The sequence below is a fragment of the Xyrauchen texanus genome, chromosome 38 (genome assembly GCF_025860055.1).
Source record: "Xyrauchen texanus isolate HMW12.3.18 chromosome 38, RBS_HiC_50CHRs, whole genome shotgun sequence".
Classification (NCBI taxonomy): Eukaryota; Metazoa; Chordata; class Actinopteri; order Cypriniformes; family Catostomidae; genus Xyrauchen; species Xyrauchen texanus.
Window position 1 is genome coordinate 12,222,785 of NC_068313.1, and position 12,292 is coordinate 12,235,076.

Here is a 12,292-nt window from a genome sequence, read left to right on the forward strand (position 1 = left end):
ACTACTTTATATCTTTTGATTTTTCCATTATGATTTTTTATTTAAATGCACAAGGCCAACTCTGTGTACTTAAGCAATGGGATGATATGCACTGTGATAAGAACTTGGACCATAGTTCTGCTTAAAAGACTTGTTCAATTTAGATAGGGCCAGTTTGACATTTATAGAAATGTTATATTTCAAAGCTGGATCAGAAATTATTTTTTCAATCAAAGGACAATATTTGCCTTGTTGTTTTGATTTTCAGGGGCATTTTATACATTTAAAGGGGCAATTAAAAATATATATAAAATATACGTCCATCTTTTAATACAAAAATATATTGCATCAATTAACATAAATTTCCAATATTAATGACTAGATTGAGAATTCATCACCCTTACCCATAAATTAAATAAACATTAACATCTACTTAATACAATATATAATAAATAGAAAATAGAAATAGAGAAAATACTTGTATGCCTAAATCGAGGACTTCATTATACAAGTATTTATGCCCCATACAGTATTTGAATGCAGTTTTGTTACTTTCAGGTTTTGCCCTGAGTTTTACAGAGATGTTCTTTCTTTCTTTTTCTGTCTTTCTTTCATTCACACGGAAACAAAGGGATGTGCACATAAAATTATCCATGTTAAATGTTGTTGATCTTCCCGAAAAGATGCGTTTATAACTGATGAGCACTCCTGCGCTCTGTATAATGTGTGATAAGATGCACACAGATAAATTCACTTGAACACTGAACTCTATGGAATCATATTGCAGTCAAACATCATTGTATATTTACATTTCCTACTTGTGCATGCACAATGTGTGACATAATTAAAATACTCTTAAAATATCTCTTTATTTCTCTCTTTTTATAGGCCTTTCTAGGGACCTGAGATGCGAATTAGCAAATGCTAATCTCTATGTACAAATTAACTAAAAGTATGTCTTTTTTCATGTCTTTCTGTCCCTATACAAATTTACGTATACCATACTCAATTCAAAAATGACAAATGCGTAACTGGACTGTTTCTTCTATACAGTTTTCATAATATTTAAACAATATTTTAAATGATGGTCCTAGATGTTACTGTAAAGTCAGGCCAACGGAAGACATTTTTGTAATCACTGAAATATATTATAAGTAGAATTTATAGTTATTCCAAACAATGGCTAATGTAACAAAAAAATTATTTTCAGCTTAGCGTGTCGAATTTTCGGTTTCGGCCAAGAATCATTCTGTTGCATCACCAGGGAATACCATTATGTTGTTCACTCCAATAATACTCTTTTAATACAAACAGAAATTTCAGTGGCTACTGTTCTCACAGATAATGTGACAGCCTAAGGGTATATGAGTTGATAGAGACACCAGAGCTTTTCATTGCACAGCAGTGTCTTTATTACTTCTGTGGGGTTAGAACTAGGCCATTGGGTTAAATCACCTTATGGAAGTATCCATGAAGAAATCCATAAAAAACATAGCAGCCCATTAGCCCTAGGGGTCTGTACTGGTTTAAGTTCTGTTCAACAAAGACTGTCTCTTTCTGATTATAAGAGTTAGAATAAGCCTTTGCATTTTCTATCCCATCTGCATTCTCTTTTTCTGTAGACTGTTGAACAGAAAGCCTGGAAATGTTCTTTGAGCCTTTTAAAATCTACTGCTTCTGTTAACATTGCACTAGTGAGTAAAGAGAGGTCACATGGTAAAGGGCTTTTACAAAACCGCAAAAGTATCTGGTCCATACTGCAGCTTATTTTGGCCAAGAAACAACCACTTTGACAAAAATGCCTAAAATGTAACATCTTTAACAGGTTTAATGTTACTAACTTGGCAAATCCAGTCTAATTTCACCGACAGAATTTATTTTTGTATAAACTCAGTACCTTATAAATATGACTTTGTTTCTAGGTGAACTTAAAGTTGCTTAAAGTCAGCCAATCAGATTAGAGCTTACTTGATTGAGAGAGTGTTTTCCATTTTTATATGCAAGATCCATCAGGCAGTCTGTGGACTGACTGTGGGTGTGCTATCTGAGGCTGAGACTCGCAGGGGACTGGTTGCGATGTCAAGTTACACAACACTGCGTGTGCTTTGTGCATGGAGTGTGATGTTAGTGAGGCATAGCTGAAAATCAGATACTTCATACTTACTGCACCACTGGAGAGTCTTATCATGCCTGAAGTTGCTAGAGAGAGGAAATGGGGTGGAGCAATTGTCAGAGACCTGACTTAGCTGGTTTGCTGTGTGCCTCAGCCTAAGTGTATTGCTGTCGGTGTTAATGTCCCGCGGCTGTGTGACCTGCATTGCAGGGTAAACATTACTTTTGCATAACATTGCCATGCCAGTAGTACTTCCTGTGAAATGTAATTGGAGCATAGATTCTTTAATGAGGGCTTGGATCGGGGAGGGTGGTAATTATGTAAACGTCTATTGAGAGTCATTTGTCAAATCTGGAAAAAGAAAAGGAAATATGAGGATGTAAAATAAGAGGTCTGGAAGAGCTGGAGACAATTGTGGAGTGGTTCATTATTATTGAATATTTCACTTACTCTTAATCAAATATCTTTAAATAAAGCAAAGCTGTGTACTAACAAAATCAAACTTGTTTTCAGAGAATACCTTGAATATTATCTTGAATAAAGTTAATTTTCTTACCCCGTTGACTTTTCTTTTTCAAATAGTAAACCTCACTCAATTTTGTTAGATTTATGCTTCAACTATTTGTTAATGGGGGTAAGAAAAATACACTTAATCCTAAATTTGCTCTCTGACAAAAGTTCTAAAAGTGTTCTCTGGAAACTCTGTTTGCTTTACTGTTTGTTTTAGTTTATTTTGTACTGTAAAATAAGACAACAATACTGATTAAGAAATAGTGTTATTTTTTACTACTGTTACAATATTGTTTTTTATTTTTTTCAGTGTATGTATTAGTTTTTGAATATATGAAATGAAGAGTTTTGTACAGCAGGAATATGTAGGAATTCTATTAGATATATCAGGAAGCTGGCATGCCTGCTAGCTATGAAGCAGACAGAGACTGGCCTAATAAGCATCATGACTATTTTACTGTCTGACAGTACTGCAGACACTGACCAGCCAGCCGTGATTCTCTGACTTCAGCAATGCATTATGGTAAGGGAGGTGGTAGCAAGGGAGGTCTGAGCAGTGTGTGCAGAGCTTCAAAATCAAATTTCCTGGCCAGTGTACCACAATGTAGATCACATATACTTTCACAGCACTATAATCCTGATTTCTTCTGTTTTTGTATATATCGCATACCAAATTGTTTCAAATATTCAAACAAAATGTAACGAAACAAAAGCAATCTGAGTCAACCCAAAATGCATTTTTTAAATGATAATGTTATGAAAGCGAATGGTTATCATTGACTCTGTAAATCTCCCTTGGTGCACTGCCCACATGTTTTCGTGACAACACACCTGCACCTGGGCGTAATCATAGTCAAATTTTTCCGTATTAGTTTCCAAGTTGGAAGTCTGATATAAAGTGTTGTTCCATAGCACTTTTCCCAGTAGGAAGTTAGAAATTGCGACTCTCCAAGTTGAATGGAAATCAGCATAAATCATCACAGCAACCAGCTCCATCACATCGCACCTTGACTTTCTGTCCGGGACTCTGGAGAAGTGCACACAGACCAGTTGAACTCTTCCTTTCAAACAGCTAGACATTGCTCAGCTGAATGTTACAAAATGCAGGATCTTAAGAACAACTTAACACGGTGTATTAAAAAGCATAATGGTGATGACATGTACTCTCAAGCCAACCGACGTGCTCTGAGCATTCATTCATTCATTGAGTTGGCCTGCAAGTCTTCATATAATGAAAAAATATGATGCATTATATTTTGATAATGCCATCTTTTGTACTTTTTGAAAAAGATTGTTATAACCTATTATTTTATAATTAATAGGCGAGACACTGGAACAATGAGACTCAATGCAGCTGCTAAAGAATGTATGTCTGACTTATATGTCCACAGGGTTGGGAGGATTCCTTATGAAATGTATTCCACTACAGAATACATGCTGTAAAATGTCATTTGTAATATGAATTTTCTTGATAAAAAAAAAAATATGATCGTGCTGGTAACATGTGCATGTAAAATGGCTAGAAATAGCATTTTAACTTGGCGTAAAGCTGAAAATTTACACAAGGTTTATTTCTATTTCTTCTGCTCCAAACTTACTTCAAACTTACTTCTCTGTCTGCTCGTATGAATGTAACGCATCAAAAGTGTTTCACCGCTGATCAAATGCACTTTGGATCACATCATTTATATGTATAAATGTTTTCCATCTGAAAGGGCTAAATATTAAATGAAACGAATGACAATAAAATGCAAAGTAATCTCTTCAGTAATCAAAAATACTTCCTCAATGTAACTGTATTCTAATTATCAATTATTTAAATTTAAACTGTAGAAGAATACAGTTAATTATGTTTTGTATTTTAAATACATAATCACATTACATGTATTCAGTTATTCCCCAACCCTGTATGTCTATATAAGTTTACAGTATCTGACTCTAAATTCTGACTGAATCAGCTGTATTTGAAGTCATTGAAAAATTGCAAATATACTCACAAGTTGAATTCTATAATAATGTGGCAAGTTGCATTAGTGTGTGGACACAATAAAGAGCTAAACTCCACTTTGTGTTTACATCATAAACATACAAATTGAGATAAAGAGCAACAGAGATGCAAAACAAGTGCAAGTGCTCTCTCCAACAGTATGTTTTGCTCTCTTTTTTTTAAAATTTTTTTTTATGCACGTGTTTCACAGAGATGTATACAGTATGTGTGTTGCACCTACCTTAGTTGGAAAGGTATAATTTTACCAACCAATAACCTGTTCTTCTCTTATCTTGCAGAAATCCCGGCCAAAGGCTCGCCAGTCTTCACTGTCTAAACCAATTGAGAGTAACTACTTTGGAGTTCCCTTGGCCAATGTAGTTACACATGAGCGGCCTATTCCACTCTTCATTGAAAAGTGCATTCGTTACATTGAGACTACAGGTAAGCGCTATGTATTCAACACACTGTGGTCTTGTATCATTATGCCAGAGACAAGACAAAATTCTCTTTTTTTGACCATTTGAATTTTTTTAATGCTCAGACCCTTATTAATTTAATAGAAATTATATATTAATGTTGTTCTCAACAGACTTGAAGATATACAAGATGTCTTGTTTAGGGATTCTACATCCTAATTAGCTTATTATCTATATTAATATACAAGATAAGAATTGGTGCGTCCCAAATTATAGTACACTGGAAATAGTGTAACAAGTTGCCTGGATGACATGTTATTGCTGGTGGATTTTTGAAGTGTGAATCTGTGTTCGAGGTCGACCTATTGTGCATTTTGCCAATTTTGAAATCTGTGGTGGAAAAGGCTGTAACGATTATTTGGCCAGTGGTTTTTAAAATCAATCTATGTGTAATGTTAAAAAAAAAAAAACATTTAAAAAATGTATTTCCTTACTGAGACAGTACGGCTGCACGATATCTCCAATTTATAGAAATATTACAAATGTACATATCCCGATATTGATATTGAATGATTTTAATACAGTATCATGCAACGGGATGCAGATAGCTGATAATAGACTGGGCGGGCGATTGTCACTTGGTGTCAAAATAAAAGCTCCACAATTAATTAACTAATTATGAATTTAATACGAACATGAATTGCAAAATATTTTACAACACCGATTAGTTTAGGATATACCATATGTGGTGAAATGCTTTTTACACAAAAAATATATACAAATTATTGAAGATGGATTTTAATATCTGCTACATAGCTAATAATGATAAAGCTGTACATATTATACATAGTCTAAATGGAATTTGGAACAAAAGACAACTATGTTTGTGATATCTGGGATAGATGGTCTTTTTTTATTCCAATAAACTTTTATTTGGGCAGTTTATTTGGGCGGTGGGGGTACCAATGTACAGAAGATTACAGCCTGATCTCATGAAATTTACATGAACATGACAACATTTTTGCTATTCAAAATTGATGTGCTGAATCACTTTTGGCTGCAGGTTTCCAGTGAAATGTCCAGCTTGGGTGCCAAAAGAGAGTAAAATTGTCGTATTCAGACAAAGTTTTAATACGAATTTTAGATGGATGTTTTTAAAACATACCTCCCTAACCTAAAACTTTTGCCTAAACCTAGCCAATAGTACTTTAAAATATAAATTAGATGTTAAAAAACATCCTTACCAAATCAACATAACCAATAGTGTTTTAAAATGCAGAAGCAAAATTAAAAAACAAATTTTCGGAAGCAGCCGCCTCATTTTGTGCAGCTTCTTCAACTCCTTTGTGTCACGTGTCAGCTTGAGTTCATAGCTGGACTTGAACCGGGGTCCTGCGACTCAACACCCTATAAGGTGAGCTACCGTGCAAGCTATTCATTCTGGAATAAGTGTATATATGTGTTTAAATGTAAATACATATAAAAATGTATAATTTTTCGAAAGAGTAAAAGTGTGTTGATATCATAAAATAGCAGGGTCTGAGTAATAGAAAAAAAGAAATATTTCTAAAGTAATTATCAGCCATTAAAGTCATGATTTGTGTGAAAGTGAGTAAAACACACAGTTGTTGCAGTGCCTCTACTGTTCATTTCATGTAGAAACTGCAGAAAGTTGCACCTTGAACACTTATAACAAGTTTTACAAAAATGAATATACAGTAGTGTCACATTTTCAATATGAGACCAGGTTGGACGATTAAATGTATGAATATAGAAGTAATAATACATTTTAAATGGCAATACATTTAGCTAGATGTTAATGCTAACCATAACCCAACCTCTAATCCTAACTGTTCCTCGAGCTCTAACCTTGGTAACAGCGAATGCAAATCTTGCAATGGTTTAACATTTAGAAACAACTGTAGAACAGGCACTGTTTAGAACAGCGTCACTTTGTGTCCAATTCCTTTGCTATATGCTGCTTCACCGTTTCAGTCTCCTGACAATATACTTACCATTCTGGAGTTTACATACCGCTTTTAGTGGAATTAAGTTGTGCAGTCAAATTGTGGTTGGCTTCCAGTTTGATTTGTTTTTTATTCTACCTGCTGAAAAGTAATGGTCACAAAAGTCTGTTTTAAAATTTCTGGCCTCCGGTCAATTTGATAAATAGGCATAAACCAATATAACTATATTCTCTCTCTATATCTATACTTTTTCTTTCTTTCCAATCATATGTCCACCCGGTATGATGAAAAAATGGAATGGTTCACTTATTTAATAGTTATATTTTCATAATCCCTCAAAGCTCAGTGTGTGTAAAAATCCTCTAAACCAGTGTTTCTCAACTGGTACCAGTACTCAGAATTTGCATTGGACATCCTATTTTTAGAACCACTTCTCTAATATTTAGACACATTGGTAATGCCATGCAGGTATGTGAACTTGTTCAGCATGTCTGTCCAAGCTTCCTGCCATGATTTGGGTCATTAGCGCCATTAGCTCCCAGGGATAACAATCATCAGCTGAGAGTGAACGCATTCTCTCAGACCTGAGTTTTTTTTTTTTTTTTTTTTTTGTAATACTGTGTGTTAAAGAACACATCAGCATTCCCTCTGAGATGCATCTGTCCATCTGCAGTTCAGAAAAGTCAACGCAGTGCAACCTACTGTGTAATGAGTTGTTGTTAGCCAAATCTTGGCATGTTCATGCAAGCATATCTGAGATTATGTTACATATTTTTGTGCATTCCTTTATCGCTTTAGCGATTTGATGGAATCATCACTACTGGATTATAACCAGACACAACAAGAACAACAAGCTTATATAGTTTTTTGTTCAAGTTGTGTTGGAATGATCGTATTTTCATATGATCTTTATAATCAGTACACATGAATGCAATTGTAATGCCATAATTACCAGTGGGAAACTCTTTTTCTTACTTTGATTACTGTCCGAGTTGGAGGCGTATCAATTACAAAATCATGTTGGAAGGTAATTATTATTGATCATAATGGACTTAATTGTGAATGTTGACTGTAGTTGAATTTGAATTCATTTTGTGTACTGTTAAGGATGATGAACTAAAACTTGCCAGGAAATACTATTCATTTAGCCAACTTATGAGGTGACACTCTTGTGAGACAAAATTGACCATTATTGTCTGTAGCAGCACAAGGATAATAAAATACAGATAAAGCATTAATTGCACACTTAATGGGAATTCTTTGCTCTTTGTTTTGTTGTAATGGTGCTAAGAAAACTTGGTCAGGATGTGAAAAGGAGAGGAAGAAAATTCTTACAAGGACAAATCGTAATAGGAATTTAGGAAATCGTTAGTAGGAGAGTCCGAGATATACTTGAAGGGCAGTTTTGAAGTATAGATGAAATTACTGTTTACAAACAGATGCTCGACAACGACACATCAGAGTTCTTCTGGAAAAAAGTTGTCATAAAATGTATTGTTCTGACTTTAAATTCTAATTTGTTGATCTGAGTTGTTGAAACCACACATTTAATTTAATGTGGAAAGTTGCCATGAATGCAAACTACTACTGTATAATGAACTATTTTACTTGGCAGAAGAATTGTTTGTTCCATTTAATCCGCTTTGTGTCGTGTCTAAGAACACAACTTACCCATGGTAAAATCATTCCATATGTAAACATGCATGTGATGAGGAGAAGGGCGAGGCCGGGCTGTGAGTGCGCACGGCCGGCCCCCAATCGGGATAATCAGCCGAGGAGAGTGATAAGGCTGAGCCAGATGCGGCAGTTCGAGAGAGAGAGAGAGAGCCACAGGCAGCTGCCGTGTTTGTGTTTTGATATGTTTTCATGAAAATCTTACTTTGATGCTTCATCCGGTTCCCGCCTCCTCCTTGCCCATACTTCTTACTGTTACAATGTACTTTAAAAGTTCCATTTCAGTTGTACTAAGACAATAAGGCTCCATTCACACCGCAGCTGAATAGGGCCCAAATCTGTTCTTTTTCACTCACATGTGAGACAGATCTGTTAATTGGATGACAGTGTGTTAACAGCCACAAGGGCATTGAATCTGACATTTTTTAATCCAATCTGAGTCTTTCATATGTGTAAATAAATTGAATACGTATCTAATTATAGTAATTAAACATGTGAACAAACAGGTTGGATTTTGTAGTGGTGGTTCTTTTTTTTTTCTTTTTCTTTTTTTTACATCAATCTAGCTCAACATTTATCATTTGCACACTTGATTTACCCCATAAACAGGCCTGTTATGGCTTAACACATTTAATGGGGAGTCACAGTATAGACTTTTAGAGTTGGGTTCAGCATTTTGCTCGGGTTACATGTAAATAGTAAAATATGCACAATAATAATTAAATAATTAGAAATAACTCTTCTTAACTTACATATATGTTATGCCGTGTTTCTCAGTGCCCTTCGATTTGACTATGTTTGGCTTGTAAGAAGTCTAATATTTTTGAGAAGAGGGACTAACAGACCTACTCTACATAAATCGATTTTAGCTCGACTTTGTCCAGCGTGTAAAACGGACCATAACTGCCCTCTGCATTTTGCTCAGTAACCCGCTGTAGCTATGTTATATGAATGTAAAAGTATTGACTGTATTGTGTGGCTCTCGTTGCTTAGATCTTTATCCAAATTGAACAAAAAAAAAGACTAAATGTGCTGTGAGGGGTTTACACCAGTGTAGATTTTCATCTGGACCAGGAGAAACCCAGGGTTTGACATTATGATTTCCACTGTTCTAAGTCCCGATTTGCCACAATTAGCATAGAATCGCATAAACTCCCATTGCAAACTGGTGTTTTTAATGAGTGAAGTGCAACTGCTTTGACAAATTTAAGAACAAATATTGTCAAACAATGATTGTATATGTATAAGACATTAGTGAACCCTGCTGGCTATGAAATACATCTCACGCACGTTTTATCTTTAACTGGAAAACTGAAGCATACTTTTGCCGTGGACCCCACCCATTGGAATATGTGTGTGTGAAACACTAGAAGGCAGTGCTGAGGCAATAGCCTGTCATTATTAATGTTCTTATTTCTGTTACTGATCTTTGTCACTTATATTTTATGGTCTTTACATTCTTCATGTCTGTCTTTTTGCCCTCCCTTTTCATGTTTCAATGTGTGTGTGTGTAAGCTATGGGATTCCATGCCCCTTGCGGTAATTTTCTGCCTGATAACTCCCTCATTGAGATCGATATCAGAGAGCAGAAATGGTGAACAATCTCTCGGGCGCAGCTCTTTTTTTGTGTTCTCTTGGTGGAACTTGCTTCTACCATAGCCTACAGCATGATTCACTGATCGCACCCTCAGCATGAGCATCAGAGAACATGTGCACATGCACGCACACACAATCACACTCTCTCTCACACACACACACACACACACACACACACACACACACACACACACACACACACACACTTAAACTGCCTTACCCTTCTGAACAATACAACCTCGTCAGAATTACTCAGAATTGCTTTTACAAAGGTTTTAACTTTTGTAGAAAAATGACAGTTTGACATGTCAACCAGGTCCTGTAGTAACAGTCAAGATGTGCTTGGTCATGGTGGCTCAATTTTTCAGTCTTTTGTACACATAGCAATACTGTGTATCTCTCAACTAGGACTGAAATGATTAGTCGACATTATCGACAATGTTAACAATAAAAACAATTTGACAAAAATGTTCCTTGTCGAATAGTCGTTTGATCTCATTTAATGTAACATGAGATCACATTAAACTCTAATATGACGCACGAGAGGAACACTGCAGTTCACGCCTGACTGAGGAGAGGAAGAATTACACAGATCACAGTCCAGATGCACTCGAAACTTTCACAGCTTCAGGTGATGTAGATCGCAAAGTACAAGGGAATTATAATGCAAAAATACAAAGTAAGTAAATACAGAAGCACTCTCGTTGTGGAATAAGTGGAGCTGGAGCTGCAGCTCCGCTGAAGCAAAACTTGTGTGTCGAGCATTACATCTTAAATGCAGTTATATTTAATGCGTTATAGCTAAAGTTCAAATAATACATTTACATTTATGCATTTGGCAGACGCTTTTATCCAAAGCGACTTACAGAGCCCTTATTACAGGGACAATCCCCCTGGAGCAACCTGGAGTTAAGTGCCTTGCTCAAGGACACAATGTTGGTGGCTTTGGGGCTTGAACCAGTGTCTTTCTGATTACCAGATTACCAGTTATGTGCTTAGACCACTACACCACCACCACTCCTATTATTATCCAAATAATAGGGAAGCAGGTCAAGTAAATTACTACAAACTCCAAAAGGGGCATTTATCTGTGTGGTCAGTGCCTCTTCTATGAGTGTCCCAATCTAATGGAGAGAAAATCCTTTTAAAAAATCCTTTTAAAAATTATGCATTCACCGTAGAAGCAGCATATAAGATATGTATACTTGCTTTTAGAGAATAGATCTCGAATATAGGTATATTTTGTCTTTACTGCACTCACAGAATTATAACCAAGTGGAAAAAATATACTTTTATACTAAATACTCTTATATTTAATATACATTCTCTTAAAGCAAGTCTAAATATCATATGTGCTGCTCAAGTAAATGTATCTTATTTTAAGGATTTTTAAACCATTTAAATGGAAAACAAGACAAAAACACTTGATAACAATATGATTTGTTGCAGTGATTTCTTTACTAAATTAAACTTAATAAAAAGTATTTTTCCCCCTTTAATTCAGTGAATGTCATTGAAGTATTTTTAAAAGATGATTTTGTCCTTTATTGTTAGTAAGCACATTTAATACAACCTTTTAAGTCGGGGCACAAGCTGAATATTCAGTTACTAATTAATAGTTGCAATAATTGCAGAAGAGTCGAATAATCATTCTAATAATCGTTAGATTATTCAATTATCAAAATAATTGTTGGTTGTAGCCCTACTCAACACCTTGAAGCTAAAATAAATGAGGGTGGCTAATTAGTCATCTAGTCATGATTAGTTGGTTAATGAGGTTGAGATGTCTAGATTTTTTCTTACAAACTTAGTGTATAAAATTGTATTCTTTTTTTTTTTAAGTGTATTCATTTAATAAATTAATCTCTTAAATCTTTAAAGCAGATTTTAAGAAAATCACCAACTTCAACCAATACATTTCATGACATGGACACCACAAAGCGGCCCATTGCAAGAGAAAACAGCGTTCCAGTTTACATGCACTGTATAAGCGGCATACTCTTTACGCCCGTATACATACAGCTCATCAGAAAGCAGCTTTCTCCAA

The 12,292-nt window shown here is 35.2% G+C and overlaps 1 protein-coding gene across 1 annotated transcript in view; it reads left to right on the plus strand.

Annotated features, from left to right (window-relative positions):
- The window catches only part of LOC127632011 (rho GTPase-activating protein 35-like), a 116,337-nt gene that overhangs the window by 72,687 nt on the left and 31,358 nt on the right, over positions 1-12,292 (plus strand). Inside the window, exon 3 of the mRNA XM_052110465.1 lies at positions 4,889-5,033. Coding sequence (XP_051966425.1) covers positions 4,889-5,033 — 145 coding nt within the window. The remainder of the gene's footprint in view (positions 1-4,888; positions 5,034-12,292) is intronic.